This window comes from Pangasianodon hypophthalmus, chromosome 6 (genome assembly GCF_027358585.1).
Source record: "Pangasianodon hypophthalmus isolate fPanHyp1 chromosome 6, fPanHyp1.pri, whole genome shotgun sequence".
Taxonomy (NCBI): domain Eukaryota; kingdom Metazoa; phylum Chordata; class Actinopteri; order Siluriformes; family Pangasiidae; genus Pangasianodon; species Pangasianodon hypophthalmus.
Genome location: NC_069715.1, coordinates 23997510 through 24022475, shown reverse-complemented (window position 1 = coordinate 24022475; position 24966 = coordinate 23997510). Strand labels below are relative to the sequence as shown.

The following is a 24966-nucleotide window of genomic DNA, read 5'->3' as shown; positions in this document are numbered from 1 at the left end:
ATTACAGTGGTCTTTTAAGATTATTACTTGACACACTAGGCAAGATGATCCCAATAAAATCTTGGCCGAATTCTATAATTGAATGTGCAATGAAATGTGTTCTCCATGTCAGATTAAATGATGAAGCTCCTCTAACGATAGACCTGTGACAAATATTATATTCTGCTTATGTCATAAAAGTCTTTAGTCCATTAGCACTACCATATTTGTAGCTGCTCCATGAGTTTGGCGCTTCGTTATTCCGTCCTCCCATTGGTTGTTTTAATATTAATATCATAGCAGTGGTCACATTCTGACTTTTCAAACATGTCTGACACTGCTGGAACATTGTTGTATGCCGCCTTTGGTTAATTTTTCATAATTGTACTTTGTAAAGCCAGCTTTAGTTAGCCATGCTCTGCGTACACGCTTCCCAGTTGCTTAGCAACATTGTGATCACTACCTTAACCACTTGAATGGCAAGCTTATTGTGTTCACCCTTCCCATCTCGAAAGCATGAAGCCACAGGTTCTATTTGACGTCATTAATCTGCTGTGTGAATTTACAAGCCTTACACCTTCTGAATGTCTGCTGAGTGTGTGTGTGTGTGTGTTTCCTCCAGTATTGTCTCTGTAGCCTTTACAGCGATTACAAAAAGTTTCAGGTGAAACTGAAATCCGTCTCAATCACTACCTTGTTTTGTGTGTAGTCAGGGCTTGTAGGAGTACAGAGCCATGATTGTTTTTCCCTTGATAAGACTCCGAAGCCCTGTGCAGTAGATTGTGCAGTAAATCGAGACACACACACACACACAGAGACACACACATATATGCAGGCACCTACGTTAGGTTAATGTGTCACTCACAGAAGCCCTTTATCTGTGAACATACTGTGTTTATCGCACTGTGCCTGTTTCCACATGACCTTGAATTTGTTACTGTGGAAATGGATGGACAGGGGCATCTAGAGAAAGGAAAGGATGATCAGTACATGATATGAGTACAGCTTTGTTTGTAACCTTCTCCATCTTTGAACATATAGTTTGTCCAGAGCGTAAAGGATCACAATTTCCCCCATATTCCAAATGTAGTTCATCAGCCAAGATGTGTTTGAAGTTTTCGATTTTGCGCTGGAGCCAGAAGGCTAAGGTAGCTAAGGGAAATTTATAGCAGCCAGTTTAGCAAATCCTTCCACACTTCCTTGTGCACTCACTCAAATGTCATGTCTGGTAAAAACTTATATTGCTAGGTTGTTTAACAAGTCCTGTCTGTTTTATAGAACAAGCATTTTTGTAGCTTGCAGATGTCACCACTAGTAGCCTGTAGCTACAGTAGCCAAATCAGTGTTTGTGTTAACCTGAGAATTATTACATTTATAGTAAAGTCAGACAAGGAGACAGAATATGTTTGTTAATGGGCTACTATGAATATCATAGAAAAGGCCAATGTTAGTATGTTAGTTGTACCTTTTTTCATTTCTTTCATTTTAATTAAATATGAGCCCTACCACTATGCCCCCGGAAAACACTAGAAAAACCCAGATGTAGAAATTGCAGCGCTGTCAGCTTGGTATGTGAACTGTGGCTCTGACAGTTCCGCAACCTCAGTTACATCACTCGAGTTCATAATTTGTCTTGGCTAGAGATGTGCTTGGGTCTGTTTTTTAATCTTTCTCTCACAGTTATTATATTTGTTTGCACCTGCTTGTAATATTTTCTAACTAATTTAGTTGGTTCTGTTTCCCAGAATATTAACATTATTCTCATTTAAATCACCACCTCCCTGACCAAGCAGTTACTAAGGATGAATATATGAACACTGTAAGTGCATAGTGCAGGAGCTCATGCTCTCGTGGTCTTCATCCTTGCTTGTGCCCATATGAAAGTGAAAACCTCCCACTTGCACGATTTTTTTAGTTGCATTCTGCCATACACGAGGCCCGATGTACATCTGTAGTCTCCAGCAAGCTTTCTTTAAAAATAAAAAATTTTTGAGCTGCCTATTCTCTATTTTTATCTGGCTACATCCCTAATATATACTGTGTGTGTGCGTGTGTGTGCGTGTGTGTGCGTGTGTGTGCGTGTGTGTGCGTGTGTGTGCGTGTGTGTGCGTGTGTGTGCGTGTGTGTGCGTGTGTGTGCGTGTGCGTGCATGTGCAGCAAGCTCAGTGGATTTCCTGATCAGCGATGGTGAGGAGGAAAGCTCCTTCCTGACGCTGCCAAACTCAGTCCTCCAACGCCGCCGTTTGACCTCGGACCTCTCCGATCCCACCCTCTCTGACCAGCAGCTGCTCATACAGGTAACATTACCACCTTCTGATCAAGTTGAATTAACACACACCACACACACTTTCAGCTTCTCTATCTGCTCATTTAACTTCAATCCCATGTTATTAGGATATTGAAAGAGGAGTGTACATTTGAAAGAGTAAAGCAGAGTGTGTTTTAAAGAGCATCAGCATGTCCAAGAGGAAGAGACGTGTGTTTGTATGTGTTTACAGGTCTGTCAAAACAGAGTTCACTGTTTCAAATTTTCATAAGATTTACATATTGCATGTTCTGTTCTGTTTTGGTAAAATGAACCCTGTAGTTTATACCATGTGGTTCAATTTAATTTTTTTTTATTATTGTATGTTTTCTAATTAAATGTAAGTGATTGCTAAAGATGATGTAAGCAGCTAATTTCCAACACACTTGTTTTGGTGTATTGTATTGGACATTGTATAGTGCACTACATACTCAGTGGCCACTTTATTAGGTTCTTATAGGACACTGAAATATCTCACAAATGTAGTGTGTGTGTGTGTGTGTGTGTGTGTGTGTGTCTGCCTGTCTGTCTCTGTGTGTGTCTTTCTGTGTCTGTATGTGCCTCTGTGTCTCTGTCTTTGTGTGTGCGTGCATGCGTGTGCGCCTGTGTGTGTGTGTGTGTGTGTGTGTGTAAAAGTGTGAGGGAGAGAGTGAGAGAATTATAAATGGGAATGAGCTGGACGCTTCATACCCGAGTTTCCAGTCTCTTCACTTCACATCTCATGCTCATCCCTGATTGGCCGTTGATCACATGCTCCCCAGCTGTGTTCATGTCTTTGAGAGGCTGGTGTTTTTCCTTTGAATGTGCAGCGACTTTATGATCAAACACAAAAGCTTTGACGTGGGACGCTCATGCATGTGTGTCACAACTGTGTACCCGGCCTACAGTGTGTTGACATTCTATCGAGCTCAGTTTATAGTGTTAACGCCTAGCAAAACGGGATTTATTACTAGAGCTCTACACTCTCCACCATCCAGCTAACTCAACTCTACAGTACAGTCCAACTCAGTCAGGTAGATTAGCGAGCCGGCATGTGTGAGTATATTTGACGCTTTATGTTAAGCATTTAATGTGTCTGGTTTAGAACTAAACATGACTGACTTCCAGTGAAGTGCTGCTGTGTTTTATTATTGTGCTGCTCAGCGTCTTCGTCGTCATCTTCTTCCCTGTTTCCATTGTCTCTGGTGTCTTTATCAAGGTACAATATTATACCACACTGTTGAATTTTCAAATCTGATTAATCAGAAGGTGTTGTTTAATTTTCTGTACCACAGCTCTGACAGTAGTTCCGGCTGTAATTTAAATGATAAGTTTATATTAATGCACTGTCTAATTCCCAGGGACGTGTATGGTGTACACCATGCACACTACACAATTTAAGTCTAAAAATAAACAAATTTTAAATTATATTTAAAAAGAGGTTGTTGTTTAACAAAGGATAATGTATAACTGTTGCTATTGTGAAGTTTTCTGTTATCCTTTCTGGAAAGAGCCTCCGGGGTCAGCACTTTGTAACAGTCAGTAAGGTTTCCACCACAGGAAAGTATTCAGGACAGAGGAGTTTGCACTTTCTTGTTTCTCTGTAACTTCACAATCTGCTTTTTTGTCCTACTAACTTCGAGAGAGGGAGAGAGAAAAAAATCAAGGGTGGTGAGGGAACTGTTTATAGCTGCTATAAATTAAATGACAAGGAACTTGTCTCATGGACGTTCCATATCAATAAATGTTATAAACAGTTTAAAAAATGACATGTTTTTTATTCATTAATAATTAACTCATAAATAAAAATTGTACTTGTTGGCAAATCACTCTGGTGTAAAGAGAATAAATCACTTTTATCCAAGCTTTCAGATCACATGAAGTCCAGGCTTTGGGGTGATGAAAGTAACTCCATGTCACATCAGACCTCATCACAGTACCCTTACATGGTTTATTTTTATAAAACAGCATGCTGCGTCGTGTTCTGTTCCTTAGGTGATTAATAATTTAAAAAAAGTTCACTTTATAGCTTTTGTTTGTCTGATCATTGCCACTATGACAATAAAGTCTTCTGCCCATATAGCCGTCCCGGAACTCAGTGATTCTCACATCAGTTTTCAGGGACCCCGGGTAGTCTACACAGTTGATCTCTTAAGCTATTAAGAACATTAAAGAGCTGAGACTTGTGTTTTGCCTGAGCTTAATGTATCTGCCTGATTAGCTCTCATATTTGTCTCTTGGCTCTCTCTGCGTCTCACATGTACAGAGGGTCACATGCTCCCATTTCTGCCATCATCCACTCACACTCCCTTCTCACTCTCCATCTTTGTGTTTAGCTGTGAGCTCTTTTTGTTCTCTCTGTGATTCTCTCCACAGAGAACGTTCTCTATAGTGCTGCTCTCTGCTAGTCGACTCTGCTAGTTTATCTGTGTGAATGTACTTGACGTTTTTTTTTTATTTTTTTTTTTTTGTCAGCGATGGATGTGCTGATCCCGTGTTGAGATAGTTGCAAGCTCATTTTCTCCTTTTTCTATGACTTTAATGGTTTTTTCCACTGTAGAATGGTTCAGTTATGCAACGACTGGACTTGTATCATGTTTTAGTTTTCCTAAACAGCATTTATTAGGGTGTCTCATTGAGGGTGTTTTGTTTTTTTTTCCCCATTTTCATCCCAATTTGGACACCTGCCAGTTTCCCACCCTCCAGCTACCTCTCCCCATACAATATCATACAACAGCTTCCAACTAGGCAGGTAAAGGCTAACACATGCCCACTGAGACACCTAAAGTCAGCCAACAATATGTTTTAGAAGTGCTGCTCATGCTGCATCACAGGGCAGAGTAACACACTCTGGGGAAAGAGCTATCTGCCCACATGAGCTTATAGACATCTGTGATTGGATAGTGTCACTCTGATTTTCCATTGGCTCCATTGGCTCCTGGCCACAGATGGCTGTGGCATCATTGGAATTTGAACTTATGACCTCCCGGCAATCGAAAGATACTTTTAAAGCAGCCAAAGTTCAAGTTTAATTGCAGTGGGAAAATGATACTTGATCACATCACCCAATTTATTAACTATACAGATGTTTGAATATTAAAATTAGGCAGAAGCATCCCTGTTATTGATGTGATACAAAGTAGTGCAATGATTTGATAGAGATGCACGACATTGCTGAATCTATACATCCCTGAAGAGAAAGTAATATAACTAGTTTGTGTTGTCTACTTCACAGGCTCTTCAAGAGAAAGTGTGTGAATTCCAAGCTCGTTTGCGTAGCGAAGACGCCACCGACAGGCGGCTTCTACACCGACTACACGCACCGCAGGTCAGTCAAGACCAACAGAACAAAGCAGACACAAGCCAAGAGCATCCACTCACCAATCAAGAGATTCTCGAACAGGACAGCCAGCTCAGCCAAGCTGGCTTCAACACAAGTAAGTGAACTAGTGTAAGGTTTAGTGTATAATCTGTAGTGGAGCTGAGAGTTGAGAGGTGATCTTGTTGCATTCACTGACTCTTTGACGGATGTGTGTGTTCATTTTGTAGGTGTACGGCGATTGAGTGCAGGATCCCAGCATCCACAGGATTATTCTGACATTGCTGCAGAGAGGAAAGTTCACGCACAGCCTCGGCATAAAGAAGAAGTGCACCAGCTTGCTCTCATCACAGGGCTGCACACACAGGTGAGCACACAGATACACACTAGGCAGGCATGTGCTCATAATAAACGTTCATGTTAGTTATATGACCTGGCATTACAGTAATATAAAAATATTTGTATACCAGTATTGTTACCGAGGCATCTTTCATTTTTGTAACGCAGTTCATGGAACATTTGCTTGAAGCTTGTTGGCTTAAATAGCATTTTGATCCGGCTTGACACTTGTACCAAAAAGCAAGCTAACTGTTATAGCTAACTAGCTATTGTGAGCTAGATATTTATATACCATGCAAGGTTATGTTACTTTAGCTATCTAAATTTATCTATGGCAATAAATCCATATAAATGAATACAAATATAGCTAGAATGTAATGGATAATTATGTGATAATTATAGGACAAGAAATGTCCTATAATTACATTACAAACTGTACTTTTAAGGTATTTCTCAGTCAGCACACTGTTCTGTGTACGTTTGTACCTTTTGCCATATTTTGCAAACAATCATTGAATGCGAATACTCATTACGATCATGCTCCTCTAAAGTGTCTATGATAACAGTTTAGTGGGCAGTTATCAGACAGTTATACACACGATATACACATGCATATCATAATGTTTGTTGGTGGTAAAGTAACCAGTGAAACTTTGTGGTGTGTTTCTGTGTATGTGTGTGTGTGTGTTCCTCTCAGATTGAGGAGCTGGAGAAGAAACTGGTGGACCGGACTCAGGAGGTGGAGAGACTGCGCTCTGAGCTGGTATGTGAGACTTGGTCTGTGTTGACACTAGAAGACGATAGGAGATGAAAGTTGGAGACTAGAGAACAGGGGGAACATCTGGAATCACAGAACTTGCACTATAGGAGTGGTCTGAGGAGTTTACTGAAACAAAGTGTCTAAATTGTCACCATGTGTAATAACTACTTTGCATAACTAAAACTAGCAAAGTACATATTCTGCCTGTTGGATCGCACATTTAATAGCCATTTAATTTTATCCATGAAAGTGTTGTTTGGTGAGCTGTGAAGACAAGTATAACTGTTAACCATTAATGAAACAAAATGTTAGATGTTACATGTCAGTCACAGTTCTGTAAAGTCCACCCCGTTTAGACAGAATTGAGAAAACCTTGTTCCTGTCACAAGAATCATAGCTCCTTGTAATGCATTGCCTCAAGAAATGACTGGTTGCCTGTGAGTCATTCACTAATATGAATGTAGGATGAAGGCAGGATGAATGCAGGATTAATGTCTTGACAGAAATTGCACAAATTATTAACTAAAAGAAACAAATTTGCACTCTTTCCTTCTCCATTTAAAAGAATGAATTCCACCTTTTAAAAAACTGACAGACATTTTCACTTCTTTATTTGGCTGAGTGATAAGCAGTGTGGTGACCAGTTAGCTTAGATCAGGGTTTCTCAGCCTTTTTTTGGTCAGTAACCCTATATTAACAGCCCTGAATTCTGACTAATGAATGAGAGGATTGAACTTGTGTGTCACACTGCAGCTTATCAGTTAGGAGAGGTAGTCAAAAGCACAAATCTCATCTCAGCTGCTATATCCAACCTAGATCACTGTTTTGATTAGATGCATGCAAGGAACTGAACACTGCGTCACATAAATAAGTGCTAAAAATTGTTTGTTAGTTTAGTTTTGTGTAACGTTTTCACAAGCATAAAGCCCAAAAACATCTTTCCTGCACTGGTTAATAAAATATTATATTATATTAAATATAACTTGCAAATATCTTTAAATATTATAAACATGCATTACCACTGTATATGGTCACATAAATGTATATAAATCACCACAGAGTTCCCTTCTAGCCATGACAGATGGTTCTGAGCATCTCAGAGTCTGTTTCTTATAAAAATGAGGTAAAACTGATGTAGTGACATTTTTCACAGTTTGACAGCATGCTCACCCCAATTTACCCTGACTCAAGTCATTTTTTTTCAGTGACATAATTCGGAATATTTGGTAAGGTGTTCTGGCAGATCATTAAAGTATATACTCAGAGGATTAACGCTGGTCTCTGTGACACCTGAGATTGAAAAAAGTGAGGGGAAAAAAAACCCAAATTATATGAACAGCCAACATCCGACCAATGAGGACAAGCTTAACTTCTTCACTTGTCTGTCAATTTTGTTGTCGTTCAAGACAGCTCCTCCTTCTGTACCAGTGTGCAGGCTACTAGCTGAGGCAGCTCACCCGTTTTTGGTTGAATTTTGAATTTCAAAACAGCTAGCTTCAGATAACTTTTGCAATAATCACTGACTGTACTTTTAATCCTAAAATGAGAGGTTTTATTAAGATAAGGAGACTTTCATGACTGCAGTAACAGTGAGTCCAGTGTCTACATTCAGTTTTTGTCATTTTCTTTCTGTCTGTTTTTATTGGTGAGAGCTGAGACACTCCCTGTCACAATTTGAGACTGAGCCTGACCTAGTTTACATACGAATGCAGTGCAGTCTTTCAGCAGGATTCATTTACGTGCATGTGTGTGTGTGTGTGTGTGTGTGTCTGTGTGTAGGGGGCGACAGACCTGGAGAAGCAGCTGGAGCTCCTAGAGAGCGAGAATCAGCGGCTCAGACAGGAGCTTAAGTCCAGCAGCATCCATGAGCCTGCACACACCTGCTCCACCTCCACCTGCCCTCACAGCCAGGTAATTCACACACACACAAACACACACCTGCCCTTACAGCCAGGTAATACACACACACAAACACACAAACACAAACACCTGCCCTCACAGCCAAATCAGACTTCTTATGTCTAATATTCAGTGTGATGTAAAGGGCAAAAATGATCCTAGAGCATAAATGTGGATGCATAAATGTGGGCTGTTCCCTGTCTCACTTCATCCCCATTTGTCTGTCAGGAGGCAGCGGCCCTACGAGGGGCACTCTCCTTGTGTGAGGAGCGCTGTAAGGAGTATGAGCGGCACATGGCAGAGCTCGAGCATCAGCTTGGGGAAAGAGCGGGCGCAGTGGACGAGCTGCATGTGCAACTGGAGGAGGCCTTACAGAGCCGAGACAAGCTTCAAGAGCAGCTCGCTCACACAGAGGAAATACTGCGACGGCACAGTGCAGCAGCGCCATCTCAGGCCATGGTGAGAACTGTGCAGATACTCTCAGTCACACCGCATCGTCACTCTGCCTTCAACATTTACTTTTACTTTTATGTATGGTGGCGAACAAATCATAATGACAAACAGACCAAAAAAAATAGATAATATATTTCAATTAGTGAGCATTTTGGAAAACTGAAAGTTTATCTTTACTGTAAGTAATATTGTGTTTTGTCCTTCTTCTAGCTGAATCCATAGGAAATAATTAATCTACTTCTTAATGCACTTTCTAGTATCTACACTCACTGAGCACCTCTTTAGGAACACCTATACACTTATTCATTCATTCAGTTATCTAATCTGCTAATCATGTAGCAGCATTGCAATGCATAAAATCATGCAGATCCGGGCCAACAGCTTCAGGTAATCAACCATCAGAATGGGAGGAAAATATGATCTCACTGATTTTGACCTTGGCATGATCGTTGCTGCCAGACAGGCTGGTTTGAGTATTTCAGTTTTTGTATTTGAGTATTACTGCTGATCTCCTGGGATTTTCACAAACAGTCTCTAGATTTTACTCAGAATGGTGCACTAAAGGAACATGTCCAGTGAGAGGCAGTTCTGCGGATGGAAACGCCTTGTTGATGAGAGAGGTCAACAGAGAATGGCCAGACTGGTTTGAGCTGACAGAAAGGCTACGGTAACCCAGATAACCACTCTGTACAATTGTGGTTAACTGAAAGGCTTCTGTAAGCCAAGAACAGAAAGCTGAGGCTGCACTGAGCACAGGCTCTCCAAAACTGAACAGTTAAAGACTGGAAAAACATAGCCTGGTCTGATGAATCTCGATTTCTGCTCTCGATTTAAGGCACACAGGGTCAGAATATGGTGCCAATAGCATGAATCCATGGACCCAACCTGCCTTGTGTCAACAGTCCAGACTGGTGGAGGTAGTGTAATGGTGTGGGGAATGTTTTCTTGACACACCCATTGTCAAGGCCCATTAATACCAATTAATCATCGCTTGAATGCCACAGCCTATTTGAGTATTGTTGCAGACCATGTGCATACTTTCATGGCCACAATTTACTCATCTTCTATTGGCTACTTCCAGCATGATAATTCACCATGTCACAAAGCAAAAGTCATCTCAAACTGGTTTCATGAACATGACAATGAGTTCAGTGTTCTTCAGTGGCCTTCCCAGTCACCGGACCTGAATCCAATAGAACACCCTTTGGATGGTAGAACGGGAGATTTGCGGCATGAAAGTGCACCTGAAAAATCTGTAGGAATTGCGTGATGCAATCATGTCAACATGGACCAGAATCTCAAAGGAATGTTTCCAACATCTTGTGGAATCCATGCCTCGAAGAATTGAGGCTGTTTTGAGAGCAAAGGGAGGCTCTACCCAGTATTAATAGAGTGTTCCTAATAAAGTCATCTGTGAATGTAGATGATCCCTTAATTAGTCACAAAGGCAGATCACTAAGGTTTTTTAAGCAAGCATTTGTAAGATTTTAGGGGAGAACTTTTTGAAATATGTTTGATTGCACTTGGCTCATTTTACTCATTTTATTTATTAAAAAAATACATGACAAATATATAGCAAGTATCGAGTATAAAACCAACTTTACCACGCTACTTCCATCAGTGAATTTCCATCAGAGAGATAGTGTTCCATCACCTTTGAGCCATCCTCTGGAAACAATACTTCTGTTATGTTGTGGTTTGCTTCCCTTGGGCTGTTTGTTACTAGTGCAGTTTTTTAACCATTAAAAGCCTGACACATGATAAAAAGCACTATTATCAAAATATTGAATGTTGGTTATGTTTAATTTTTTTATTGAATTTGGTTAGCATAATTAATTATAATGATTTTAATTCATGAAAAGTATCTGGTCTTTATGTCTTTATGTAGATAAGAATAATCTTTATTCTTATCTACCCCCACCTGACAATCACTTCAGTCACCAGCTCCAACACTATACTTTTCTGACATCTAAAAATACGGATTAATGAAAAAATATTTTAAGACTATTATTTTATTTGCAACAGACATTTTTTGTTTAGCGTATCTTTATCTTTTTTCGTTTATGAAATACAGTAAATGGCAATATATCCTGCAGTTTACAGATAAAGGCTACAGTGTCAAATTTGATACACACAATTTTGCAACAGGTTCTTGTGGATCTTGTTTGAAAATACAAGGAAATGAGTGCAACTTAAAAGTGCATATCAAATTTGCTACAGCATTTTTTGGTTTTCTCTCTCTCTCTCTCTCTCTCTCTCTCTCTGTGTGTGTGCATTATGTGAGAAAGGCAGCAGAGGCTGAGTCATCTCAGTGGAAACAGGCTCTGATGGAGGCTCAGGCGCGTAACCAGGCTCTCCAGGAGCAGCTGGGGGTCCAGCGGCAGCTCCTCCGAGAGCTCGAGCAGAAGCTGCACGACAGCCAGAGAACCAGCAGCGAGCTTCGCCAGCAGGTACACGCGCACACACACAGACTCACTCCAAGTCACATCTTATGCTGATGTATCCATTAAATAACTTAATGTGAATACCAGAACACTCTGAAACAAAGATTACGTGCTGTGTTGTGTATTTCTGTCCTCTGGCTGTTGCTCCTGATTATGATGGTGTATGAGAGTGGTATGGTGCGCTCCCATGATCTTTTCTGGAGTCTCTTTGAATTTCTTTGTTTGAAAAATGGTGCAGGTTTGTTTCCCTGGTCTCGTCCTCTAATGAAGTAAGGTTCTGTATGCTGGTTTATGTATGTATGTATTACAGCTCAACTGATGCTCTATATGGCCAAAAGTTTGTGGACACCTGACCAATCACACCCATATGTGCTTTTTGAACATCCCATTGAGTCCCCCTTTGCTGATATACTCTCCACTCTTCTTTTGGATTGCAGCCATGGGCATTTGTGCTCATTCAGCCACAAGAGCATTAGTGAGGTCAGGCACTGACGTTGGGAAAAGAGACTTGGTGTGCAGTCAGCGTTCCAAGATTTCACTCTGGTTGAAATCAGGGCTCTGTACAGGCCACTTGAGTCTTTCCACTCCACCTTGGCGCACCATGTCTTCTTGGGGCTCACATTGTGCATAGGGGCATTGTCATGCTGGAATATTTTCGGGCCCTTTAATTTCAGTGAAGGAAAATTGTACTGCTACAGCATACAAATACAATTTAGACAATTGTGTGCTTCAGACATTGTGGCAACAGTTTGGGGAAGACCCACATATGGGTGTGATGGTCAGGTGTGCCCATACCTTTGGCCATATAGTGTTTATCCATTGGCTGATATATAGGTTCTGCAGGTTGGTGGAAACAACGCAAAAAAAAAAAAAGGAAAGAAAGAAAAAGGCATTATCAAACACCTACTCAAATTTTTTGTGAACGTAAGTTTATTTGTAAGGTTCAGTTATTTTCATGGATGACTAACATCTGGGATTAAAACTCTTGATGATGGCAGATGGCTGCACCTCAAGACCTGTTGAAGGATTCAGCATTGATTCAGCATTTATTGTCTTTTTTAAGTGACATTATAAGAAGTTATATTGGCTTGACTAACTAAACTGATATCAGAATTTCAGCTAGGCCCTAGTAATTTATGGGTTTACTTGAACGAACTCTTGAATGTTCTCTTTCACTCTACCTTTTCATCCAACTTTCTCAGTCTGTCATTCTATCTCACTCTCTGTCTTTCTCTTTTTTTTGTCTGTGCTGAAGCTGAATTCAGTAAGTGCTCAGCTCTATACTCTGGGCAACATGGAAGTCACACTCAGGCTGTCTAAGGTCAGCTAGATTTCCCTGACCTGGGTCAGCAGTGAAAAATGTGACCAGTGTCAATATCCAATGCAGTGACAATCCTTTCCACACAAGTAATAATGGATTAATCAAAATGACAGTTTTACAGATGTCAATGAACTGTTCTTATTGGATACAATGCATCACTGTCAGTCCAGTATTGATTTAAAACACAGAATTGGTATTTGACACGTTCCAGTCTGATTTATTGTTCTACATTGCTTAGACAAGAGTGATGTCACCTAATGATTTCCTACTTAAGGTAAAATGGGATCCTTGTTGGTGGATTTTGGCCATTGTGGACCTTTGACCTTATAAATTGTAGAGGATTATGTACACAGTTTCTCAGACAGCGGGATTAAGAGACATGGTCCCACAAAACATCCTCACATGTATCCTGGTCGACCCCCAAAGCCTCCAGCTGTCTCCCACTGGCCCACATTAGACATTAAATTACATTAATTTAATGTATTCAACACACATTTGTTCATCCATCTGTTAATTATTTCTTTTATTCACACCGTGTTTGTGTGTGCATGTTTGTGTCAGATCCTGGCATATGAGGGTGAGATGGAGCGAACACGAAGCCAGCTAGAGGCAGAGATTCAGAATCTTGAGGAGGAGAAGAACAGGGTCATCGAGGAGGCGTTCATCAGAGCCGAGAGCGAAATGAAAGCTGTACATGAAAACCTTGCAGGTGTGTGCGCATTCCGCCAATGTGAGCGTGTGTGTGTGTGTGTGTGTGTGTGTGTGTGCAGTGTGCATGTAAGTGTATATCTAATCCTTTTATTTTTCCCATATAGGTGTAAGGATGAATTTGCTGACTCTGCAGCCTGCTCTGAGGACACTTACATGTGACTACAACTGTCTGAAGAGGCAGGTCCTGGACTTCCCTTACATGCTGCAGAATGCTATTGCTGAGGCTAAGCAGGAGGTAAGAATCTCATATAAACACTCTGTAATGTGCGGTATAAATACATACATTCGTGGTCATGTGACCTACTAATGATCAAACAACTTGCATGGCCACAAAACATATAAGAAGTGCTTATAATAAAGGTCAAGCAATCAGTTTGTATTAAAATGAGGTGTATGTTGTACACATAGATTTTTTTTTTTTTTTTTTTGTATTTTTACCATGCATACTTCCTGAAGACACTCCCATCTCTGTGACTTGTACAGAGGTATCGTTTGTCCCATGCAAATTGATCATAATTGCTAAATATGTCCTCCGGCAACATTACTTAACAGACACATCCGGAAATCTTATCCCATCCAAATAGTACTTAAGTCTACCTTACCTAATGTCTTTTCTATAAATACATATCCTTTACATACTTTGAGCAAATGACATTGTTAAGCTACTTAATCTTACTTTGAATAAATTATTTAGTTAAACAGCAGGGATAGTCTATATTCTCAACTTTTAGCTCAAAGTGGAACTAAATAACCCTCTGCATTACTTTCGGCTTTCGTCTTGGGGTGGGACTCTGAAGAAACCCTTTTTATCCCCTATTTGCCCTCTTGAATGTAATGAATCTATGTTTGTGTAGATATGCCACATGATTGCAGAGGTGAGCAACACCAACCAGGAGCTGCTACGCAAATACAAGCGGGAGATGAACCTGAGGAAGAAGTGCCACAACGAACTGGTTCGCCTCAAAGGTACAAACTGTACTGTGTAGGACGTACATTTTTCAATATGAATTGTACAGTAGGGGTTCTAAGTATTTCTACAGAATTACAATTAATTATATTACCGAAGCATACATGTAAACCTAGTTTATACTGTTATTTATACTAGTACTAAAATAATTAAAAAGAGAGTTTTATTTTATTGCTGCCTTATTGGTTGCTATGGCTACTTTGTCTAACTGTTTAACCGTTTAACTCCCTATATCTTTTTAATAATGGCATAAAACTAGCTGGCTTTGCTAAAGAAAAATGACCTGATTCTCAGCAGCTGATTTGATAAATTGATGCTAATCCATTTTGTCTTTTCCACAGGAAACATCCGTGTGTTCTGTCGCGTGCGTCCCATCTGCCAGGAGGAAGCGGAGGCTGACAGCAAGTGTGTGGTGTCCTTTGACTCTGACGACGATGCAGTGCTCTACCTTTCCAGCAAGGGCAAGCTTATGACCTTTGACATGGACAAGGTCTTCCCACCTCAGGCCACGCAGGCAGAGGTCAGGAGATCACAGCAGTTTCTGTTACTTGAGTTGCTTGTTTAGTGGCCTGTGAAGTGACCTTGTAGTCTCTCTTCTGATTGAACAGGTGTTTCAGGAAGTGCAGTCTCTGGTCACATCCTGCATAGATGGCTATAACGTGTGCATCTTCGCTTATGGGCAGACAGGTTCAGGAAAAACCTACACCATGGAGGTAAATGTGAGGGGGCTGGGGAAATGCTAAGACTATATAATAGTTTGACCAGAAACAAATAACCAGGCACCAGTGATGGATGTCACACAAAACTATTCTGACTTGTAAGTGTATAATATTTTGTGTGTGTGTGTGTGCACGCGCACAGGGTATTCCTCAGGACCCCGGCATTAACCAGCGAGCTCTGCGTCTGCTCTTCTCTGAGGTGTCTGAGAAAATGCCTGACTGGCACTACACCATCACTGTCAGCATGGTGGAGATCTACAACGAGACACTGAGGTAAGAACGCACACGCATACACGTGCACACACACTCGGAACCCACACAAGTCCTGGTAAAAAGCAGTACGCCACAAAAGGTCATGCATTACAGTGATTTTTATCACGAGTAAAGGTGTTCTTAGATGTGACACAAACCCTCTTACCCATGATAAATTCTCTGTAAAGCACACTTTCTAATGGATTATTGTTTTTATAAACCTGACAAGAACAATGTGGTAAAAATCTAATGTTCCGTTAAAAAAGGTTCATTATTATTAATAATATTTGCCATAAACAATTCTTCCACCATGTAATGAGTAAGCTTTGGATGCTAAGCAACATAACAGGGATAGATTAGGGTATTCTGTGGAGAAAACAATGGCAGTGGTGTAACAGTTTATTGGTATAAAACCTGGTACACCTTAAAACATAGCTCAGCCAATTAGATTTTAGACCGAAACTATCCATTTTATAATATGCGATATTACATATTATAAAATATTAGCAGAAATATTGCATTTATTCCCTTTGAGTAGTCAGAAAGTGCTGGCTTTTCAGTTGTCTGATTGGCAGACTGCTTACGAGTAAGAACTACTAATCTGAATGCAGGAGGCGAGTATAGTTGTAGCACAGGAGGCAGAATGTAGTGAGGGGAAAATACAGCATATCAGAGTTAATCGCAATTTCTTGTTTATAGTTTTATTGATGGATTGCTGGTGCGATGCCACCTAGTGTATGAGCGTGTATGGAGAGACTCCTGCACATGTCTGTTTAAACAATAGAGTATTAATCAATCATTGATCATAAATTTAATTACATATTCCAAGGTATTGATAGATTGTTACTCTCTGTAATTTTGCTTTGGGAAGAAACCTTTATATAACCTTTATTTCTCAGGAACCTGTTAGGAGACAACCCAAGTGAGAAGCTGGACATTAAGTTGTGTCCGGATGGCAGCGGTCAACTGTATGTGCCTGGTCTCACCGAGTTCACGGTGGAGAGTGTGGAGGATATAAATAAGGTGAGAGCTCTTTTAAAAAAAAATTTATATTTAATTTTGATGTAAACATTGATCTACTGGATGTTTTTATTTCTGTCTTTTGCTTTGAGTTTTGAGTCTCCTGTCACTTGCAACTTGCACAGACGTAATGTGTCTCTTGAGATTTAAGGGCATTAAATGTAGGAGTGGAGCTAAGGGGTGGTCTCTGAAATATCATTGGCCACCCCAGAACTTTTGAGTTTAAGATTTTTCTTTTGTATACCTAATGTTAAAAACATGAAGTTTCGTGTTTTTACCTTATCTAACAAGAGAAGAGATGTAGGTTTTATGTACTATTAGGAAAAGTTGTAGCCATCCCTGTAAATTATTGATTGAACATACAAATTAAAACAGAAATAGAAAATTCTAATACTATATACTATTATTTAAAAAAAATCTACAAACATGTTAAACATTAAAACAGTTTGTATTAATCCAACTATTGGAATCATTTAATTGAGCATATGCTAAAACACTTACAGCATTTGCTTGATTAGATTGTTTTGCATTAAGTCCTGATTTGCTATGACTGCACTGTGTCCCACCTTGGCCACCCCACACCAGCTCTGTGTCATACCGTGGCCACCCCACACCAGCTCTGTGTCATACCATGGCCACCCCACACCAGCTCTGTGTCCTTGTTTGTTTACCCCACACCAGCTCTGTGTCCCACCAGAGAAAAAGAAAAAAAAAAAAAAACATTCTGGATCGGTTAGATGGAAAACTCAAAAAAAAAAAAAAAAAGAAGAAGAAGAAGTCTTACACACTTCCGTGAGCTCCAGGAGGCTGTGCTTATTCCAAATGTTCCATGTTTGTGTAGTACAATGACTTTGCAGCATGAGTGGATGCTTAATCTTTGACCTTTGACCCTGTAGGTTTTTGAGCTGGGTCACATGAACAGGGCGACAGCATGTACCAACCTGAATGAGCACAGCTCTCGCTCTCATGCTCTCCTCATCGTTAATGTGGCCGGCTTCAACTCCTCCACAGGACACCGCACCTCAGGTGACGATACACATGCACACACACACACACACACACACACACACACAAAACAACACTTTTTTCCCTCCAGAATTTTCCATTAAAGCCTCATTTAGTTGATTTGTCAAAACATGTTTCCGTTCCGAAGGTTCTTTAGTCTTGCCGTTTCACGTGCTGTTCCAAACAATCCCATAAACTGCATGCTAGTCAAAGTGTATGGCAGTCCTCTTTTATGCTAAATTACATTAATCCAGTTGTACAACCTACTGACATTGTACAATAAGGCACTGCTACTAGTGAATGCGACTAATTATTTGTCCAGGGAGCTTATATGTACCTGTTACAGCAGCTTAACTTTTTACAAACTCTTTAGTAATGGATTTAATAATGTCACTGTTCTTTCTCGTATGCATGTTTATGCAGGTAAGCTGAATCTGGTGGATCTGGCTGGTTCAGAGAGAATATCTAAATCTGGCGCTGAGGGAAGCCGCCTGCGTGAGGCTCAGTGCATCAATAAGTCGCTCTCGGCGCTGGGTGACGTCATCAACGCGCTGCGTTCGCGCCACTCACACGTTCCCTTCAGAAACTCACGCCTCACGTACCTGCTGCAGGACTCGCTCAGCGGAGACAGCAAGACACTCATGCTGGTCCAGGTGTGTGTGAACTGCTTCAGTTATTGCTTCTAATCACACACTAATAATTAACTAGGCTTGCGATGACTGAAATGGTGACCTCTGCCTTAACTCTTCATGCAGCACCATCTATTATCAAAAACTTATAAAGTTATAAAACAGTAATACATAATCAGTTAATACTTATTATAGAAGAATGTCATGATGCGAACGAACCAGCTTATCAGCAATAGCATTTATTTACTGTCTTTTCAGGATGTAACATTGAAGAGGAAAGAATACTAAAAGAAAATTTTAAAATTATTAAAAAAAAAAAAAGGTAGAAAATAATATTCTCAGTTCAAAAGAAAATGAAGCTCTCAAAAGACATGAAACGTGTTACCTAACTACCCAGGAGAAGACCCATAAAAAAATCTTTCTTCAAGTTCCAGTAATATCATTTACAAGGTTTATTATTCTGTTTACTGAACGTTCCACATGCTCCATTTTTATAAAATTCTGTGAATATTATTGTGAATATAAAATTCTATGAATATAAACATGAGCAATCTCCATCAGAACATCAAGCTGCAAGATTAAATGCGAGATTAATTAGACTATATGTTTACAGTGTTATTTAGGCATGCTAATGAAGCATCACATGAACATTTAATGGTAAAAAAAAAAAAAAAAAAAAAAAAAAGGCAAAAAGAGAATAAACTATACACAAACATTAGCGCAGACTTGGGCCTCGCCTGAGCTGGTCTGACCTGACCTCTTTTTCGTTCAGAGCTCCCCCTGCTGGTCTCCATTCTCTGTATTTGACACAAGAGCAACACAGACTGCATAACAAAATCTCCTTAAAAATAACCCAGTTCTAAAATTACAAACCCCTTGGGTTGTGAGAAGAATGCAGTTAGCCAGGTTTGGTAACATTAATGCCCTACTGCAGGATTAACATTTTGAAGAGGGGAAAGAGGAATAGATTGGGAGTGTGATATGGACATAGTGTTCAAACCATATTTTTTTATTTTCAGACTTTCTTTATAGCAGGGCAGGCCTTCTTTTAGTCTGGAAATGGCTCTGGGCTGTAGTTTAAAGCCCCCTGATTTAAACTGTATAACAACTAATGATACACTAAGTAAGCAGAGAGTGAAACTGGCTCATAATGCCATTGTTCAGAGGAAAAAAACTCATTACAGAATTTACAGCTACAGGAAACTAGGACTGTTTTGAGGCTGAATTGAGGTGCTTTAAGTCTTTACTGTAGCCTGTAATACTCTGCAAATATTTGGAAAAATGCTTACGCTTTTGTAAAATAAGTAAGCTGATTCTCATATACGAAACTGTGCAATAAACCTCTTTTTTTAATTCATTTGCTTTCTCAGGTGTCTCCTCTAGAGAGCAATATCATTGAGTCTGTATGCTCTCTGAAGTTTGCCCAACGTGTTCGCACAGTTGAGCTTGGACCGGCCTCCTCCTCACGAAGACATGCTGAGAACTCTTCAACATCCTCCTCACCTACCCACGACAGCGTGGAGGTACACACACAGTTATATTAGTATGATACAGATAATCATAAGAAAGGCTAAGAAATAATGTGTGACTGATAATGTGACTGCCAGTGTCTCAAAAAAAAAACAAATGAATAGTATATAATGTGTATTGCTGTTTTCCACCAACGTTGAGCACACAACTTGCTAAGCCAACAAGGTACATTTGGAAATTATATTCCAAATCTGTCTTCATCTGTCTCTCAAACACAGTTGGACTCTCCACCCGTAACTCCCGTGCCCTTACCCATCTCCCGGGCGAGCAGTGTGGGCTCTTCTCTCTCCTCTATCTCCAGAGTCTCCAGCACACGGAGAAGATCCCAGAGCCAGCAAGCTCCAGGTGAGGAGACACACATATACACACACCCCATCTGTTTCAGAACAGCATTAAGGACTAAGGACAGAACAGATCTAGAATGTCTCGAAGTCTGTGTATATTGTGAAGTTTTTCAAAGCCTTCAAAGTTCCATTTCTCAAACAAGATTTCATAATTTTAAGTAAGTTTAAAAAAAAAAAAAAAAAAGCTTAAAGTGTAAATTCCCAAGGAACAGAGTGTACAGTATGAAAGCATCTCTAAACATGTCATCTTAAAACCATAAAAAAGATATGTGGAATAGAAACTGTTTACCCAAGGAAATAAAAAATGACGGAGTGATTTTATAGGAACGTAATGAACTTTGGGGTAACATTAACAATTGTTTGCTTCAGGTAAACACTATCTTTTATTATTTTCCAATAACAACACATCCTGGGCCATTTTATTCCTCTTATACCATAACAGTTTGCCAGCAACTGCAAAATGTTATTTATTAAAAAAGATGTCATTCTTTTTATTTATAATTGTAGTTATGTTTAATGTTACTCTGAGAAAGTTAGTTCCTCTCTTAACTTGCATTATAGCAGCGATAAAAAAAATCATTCCATCAGCAGCCTCTCTTTTTTTCCTCTCTAGAATTTAATAAGACAAAATATGCAGATTGTCATTATATCAAGAAACTACAAAGCAAACAGTCCTCAGTCTTGAAAACTTGAACCAGGTCCATTTTTTCCTGTCATCCCTTCCTCCCACTACACTTTCATTTCTTACTCATTGTGTATTCTACTATGTAAGATTTACTATTCAACAAAGGATTTCTGTAATGGATTAAAATTATACATTCAGATATACTAATATTACTGTATATGCTATGTTTCCTGGGCCTTTAAATGTTTGGATTCTAGTGTGTTTTTATGTTCTTTAGTAGATCAGATGCAGATCAGACACCTGATGTTAATGTTAGAAATACTTGTAATGCTTTTGTACTTAATGGATATAAATAATCATTTGTCTTGCATGTGACTTTCTTAATATACTTTCTGAATATATTTTCGACATATTTCTATTTACTCACAATGTAACCGTACTGTCTTCAAATCGTCCCCATGATGGGGTCTACGTCTTTCCTATTTGCTGTCCCTTGTCACCTCGTCTGCATTGTGATTGGTTGGTCTCCTCTGATTGGTTGGTTTGCAGACAGACAGGTAGACAGAGGCAGTCCATTGCTTGGGGACAGTGGGCAGGTAGGTGGGGTTTTATCCGATTGGTCTCTCGGCATGGAAAAGCTCAGCATGGCATCCGTGTCACCTGATCGCTCTCGGCCCATCTAACACAATGTGCGCTAACCCAGGGAAGGTGTGTGTGAGTGTGTGAGAGAGGAAAAGTGTGTCGGTGGTTTGTTTTTATTTTTTTTAACACCTTGTCATTGTGCGTGGTTTAATTTCCATGTGTGTCAAAGTACCTGTTGTTTTCTGTGGCTTTCTGTGTTTGTGTGTGAGAGTGTGTGGGAGTGTATGTACTCACACCTGCTTTCGTATGGCTGCGCTGTCCAGTGGTGAAGTGCAGATAACTTTGTTTTGCTGACCTATATGGGCTCATGAACACAGAACCCACATACACACATCTCCTACCAGTGTTGAGCTCTTGCTTTAGTCTAATCTATGAATAAAGCAAGCTGTCATTTTAATGTAACTTTCATGGGTGGTGACTAATAAAAAGTACTGTATTTTCCATACTGTAAGTCACATCAGAGTGTAAAGTCTGCTTAGAGACAAAATAGGTTTATTAGGTACACCTACTTTGTAACCTAATTTTATCACTTACGTAGGAGTAGAATTATTGGCTGTAGCTCATGGGCTGATGTACACTTTACCTCATCGGACGTTTCACCTACATACAGTATATGGCCAAAGGTTTGTGGACACCTGACTATTGCACCCATATGTGGGTCTTCCTCAAACTGTTTCCACAAAGAAGCACACAATTGTCTAGAATGTCTTTGTCTGCTGTTATTATTAAGATTTCCCTTCAATGACCCAAACCTGTTCCAGCATGGATGCTAGAATTATACACATATTGGCCTGAAACACTGGATCAGTGTACAGTATTAGTTTATACATGCTAAGTATTTTAAGTCTTCCCTTTCTTTATGCACACACAGATGATTAAGCTAACAGTCTAAGTCTTGGTGGTTAATTCGCAGAATTAATAAGTGAGACCGACTACACCCACTGATCAACATTTAGTAGCACTTTGTAATTAAAGTTTATTCTCCTTTATGTAATTTGCATGAAACGTAAGTGTGTGCTTTAGGGGGCAGTGTCATATATACCAAAACAGAATGTACAGAAATTGAAAAATGAAATTAAAAAATGAATGAAAACAAAGAGAAAAGGTCTCACATTTTACTGTAGTAAAGATAATTGAGAAAAATGGAAATGGAATTTGGAATGGTACACTGAATTTTTTTTGTTTGTTTGTTTGGGTTTTTTTGGTCACTTGTTGTTTTTGTAATGCTATGAAGTTGGGTTCTACAAGTGCTTTTATCATTTGCGCTTTTGCCAGAAGTTCCTCGCACTTCTCCGTTTTGCTTTTGGGCCAGTTCTGTTTTAGGTCTTGTCCAAACCCCGGTGTTTCTGTACACTTCCCTGCTCTCAGCCAATCAGTGTTTTCTGGGTACACATTACCAAAGCTTGCATGACACACAATTTTGGAGTCACACACTGTGACAAGCTTGTAAGCAAGACAAGCTATGCTTATTCCTAAACCCATTTTTGTTCATCTAAACAGATGTGAAAAATACATGTGAGCTATGAATCCCTATTACCTGTGTTCTAGATATAAACAAACAGCATCATGCAGTAATTTTAACGTATATGTTGTTTCACTCTGTAAATTGCAAAACCTGTTAGATAGGGGGAAAAAAACAAAAATGCATCTTATAGTATGGAAAATACAATAAATTGGAGACTATGGCTCTTTTTTAAAAACTGCCAATCAGTTGGATTATTAGGTTGCAGTGAGGAACATGGGTTTGAGTGGTGGACTGTGTTTATATTACATTTCTCTTGCACATTTTCTTAATCTGATCTCTCTGTTCTTCTTTGCTCAGGACGAATGAAGCTTGCCACATGATGATATGATGAAGCGAGTGTGCTGATAAACTGCCTTTCAGCATGCTCCACCCAGAGTTTATTTTACCCGGGGACAGGGAAGAACCAAACTGGCAAATCAGGGATATGTACAGCATTTCTGTGAGAGACTTGAATGTTCTGTTGGTGACTGAAGAATCTGGCGTTCCCTCCGAGCCCTTTCCTGCCTCGGGGACACGAAGACAGTGTTTGTGGACGTCTATGCACTTTAGAATACGCTGATCTGATTATTCATGGTGTTAAAAACCCAGTCAAGCTTAGGACTATCACATGACTGGCATTGATCTTTAAGTATGTGTGTTCTTTCTCTTTTTTGAGAGAAAAATGCTGGTGTATTCTTTTTTTTTTGCTTCCACAATGCACCGTCCTTTTTATTCAAAGCCTAAGAACAAAGTCGTACTTACGAAAACTTGTGTAGCAGTCGCAGTAAGCAATAACGAAGGCCGAATCTAGCCTGTCTCTGTTAGTGGTCACGTTCTTGTTGTGTATGTTTGGTATCCTGAAGGCAGCATATTGAAGTCTTCCTGATTACGCATGTATACTTTCAATTTTGTCATCAGCGGTGGACTTACTCATTCCACATTGCTGTGAATAGGAATGCTTTGAATTTTCACCCACATTCAGAAATGCATTTCCACTGTATGAAATTTTTCATCTGAAATGGACCACTGAGAGAGAACGGATGTTGGTGGCTGTGGGGTTTTGCTAGCTTCAGTTCATTTTACCATAGCTTTGTATGCATCCTTGTTTTTGTACACTTTTTAATAAATATCTTAAACATGATCAGTCTACTTTCCTGCTTCACTTTCCCAACAGTGTGTAAGCATCTTTATAAGTTGGCTATACAATGCCACTGACTTCAAATATTGTTGTTTGTCTCTTTAGTTGTGCATTGGAGCTTGGAGGCTAATGTTGCAAACAAGTAATGGAGGTCTATCTCACCCAAATTCTTTTCCATAAATGGAACATCCAGTTCTTAAGTATCACATTCTAAATTCAGGACTTAAAGGACCAAAAATCACGATGGGATTCAATTTTTCCCTTTTTTCCCTTACAATAAACCTTTAAATTTTTTACTGTGGCACTGAGATAATTTGCCTAATGATGCTTGATTCACAATATTTCTGTTATATGTAATATAATAAAGTAAACATGATTGGCTATTTGGTCTATAACAGGGGTAAACCTCTCTTCTCCTGTATATCCGAAGCCAAGCACAGTCTGGTAATTTTTCTTTTAAGAAAGAGAAAAGATGCTGGTGAGGAAACAGCTGTAGCGTAAATGATAGGAATTAACTCGTACATCTGTACTGCTTCCACACTAGGAAGCTAAATAAGCCAATGGTTCAGGCATTGTAGCTACACGAAAAGCTTCTCACCTCTGGCATTACATTTATATTTGTGTCATAAAACTGGGAGGAGGCAAATTTAGCCCTCTACTGAATGAATTATTATATTTACATCAGACATATTACATTATATTAGTTCAAGTAATAAAAATATATAAAAAAAGTTTGGAAAAAAATTTTAGGGGGGGGTAGTTGGTAAATTGTTGCCGTATGGCAAAAATGTGCAATGGTGGAAAGTATCATATAGTCAAAAATAATACAAAATTCCCCCACATCGTGCCCCAAGCTCCCTGGGACAGGCTCCAGCTTCCCCCATGACCCTGTGTAGGATAAACAGTACAGAAAATGGATGGGTGTTTTGGGTGAAGTATCTTTTTAATTCTTTCTCTTGAATTTTTAATTATTCTAAAATTTATTAAAAAAATAAAAAATAAGGTGCCATTGCAAAATATCTGAAATAACAACAGTTTTTTTTTGTTTTGTTTTTTTTGAATGGAAAAAACATGTGCACATA

The 24966-nt window shown here is 39.5% G+C and overlaps 1 protein-coding gene across 6 annotated transcripts in view; it reads left to right on the top strand.

The window, feature by feature from the left end:
* Positions 1-23887, top strand: part of kifc3 (kinesin family member C3) — a 49141-nt gene extending 25254 nt beyond the window's left edge. For 5 of the 6 annotated variants that reach the window (XM_026913627.3, XM_026913623.3, XM_034305178.2 and 2 more), the window contains 20 exons: positions 2137-2276; positions 5499-5700; positions 5813-5949; positions 6619-6684; positions 8461-8592; positions 8809-9039; positions 11322-11483; positions 13360-13507; positions 13614-13744; positions 14364-14475; positions 14818-14996; positions 15085-15189; positions 15338-15468; positions 16347-16470; positions 17364-17493; positions 17896-18125; positions 19472-19624; positions 19850-19976; positions 21150-21196; positions 23065-23887. In XM_026913627.3, coding sequence (XP_026769428.1) covers positions 2137-2276; positions 5499-5700; positions 5813-5949; positions 6619-6684; positions 8461-8592; positions 8809-9039; positions 11322-11483; positions 13360-13507; positions 13614-13744; positions 14364-14475; positions 14818-14996; positions 15085-15189; positions 15338-15468; positions 16347-16470; positions 17364-17493; positions 17896-18125; positions 19472-19624; positions 19850-19976; positions 21150-21196; positions 23065-23073 — 2696 coding nt within the window. In that variant the 3' untranslated portion in view covers positions 23074-23887. The remainder of the gene's footprint in view (positions 1-2136; positions 2277-5498; positions 5701-5812; positions 5950-6618; positions 6685-8460; positions 8593-8808; positions 9040-11321; positions 11484-13359; positions 13508-13613; positions 13745-14363; positions 14476-14817; positions 14997-15084; positions 15190-15337; positions 15469-16346; positions 16471-17363; positions 17494-17895; positions 18126-19471; positions 19625-19849; positions 19977-21149; positions 21197-23064) is intronic. The other variant, XM_026913625.3, reaches the window with a different exon arrangement.
* The last annotated feature ends 1079 nt before the right edge of the window (positions 23888-24966 follow it).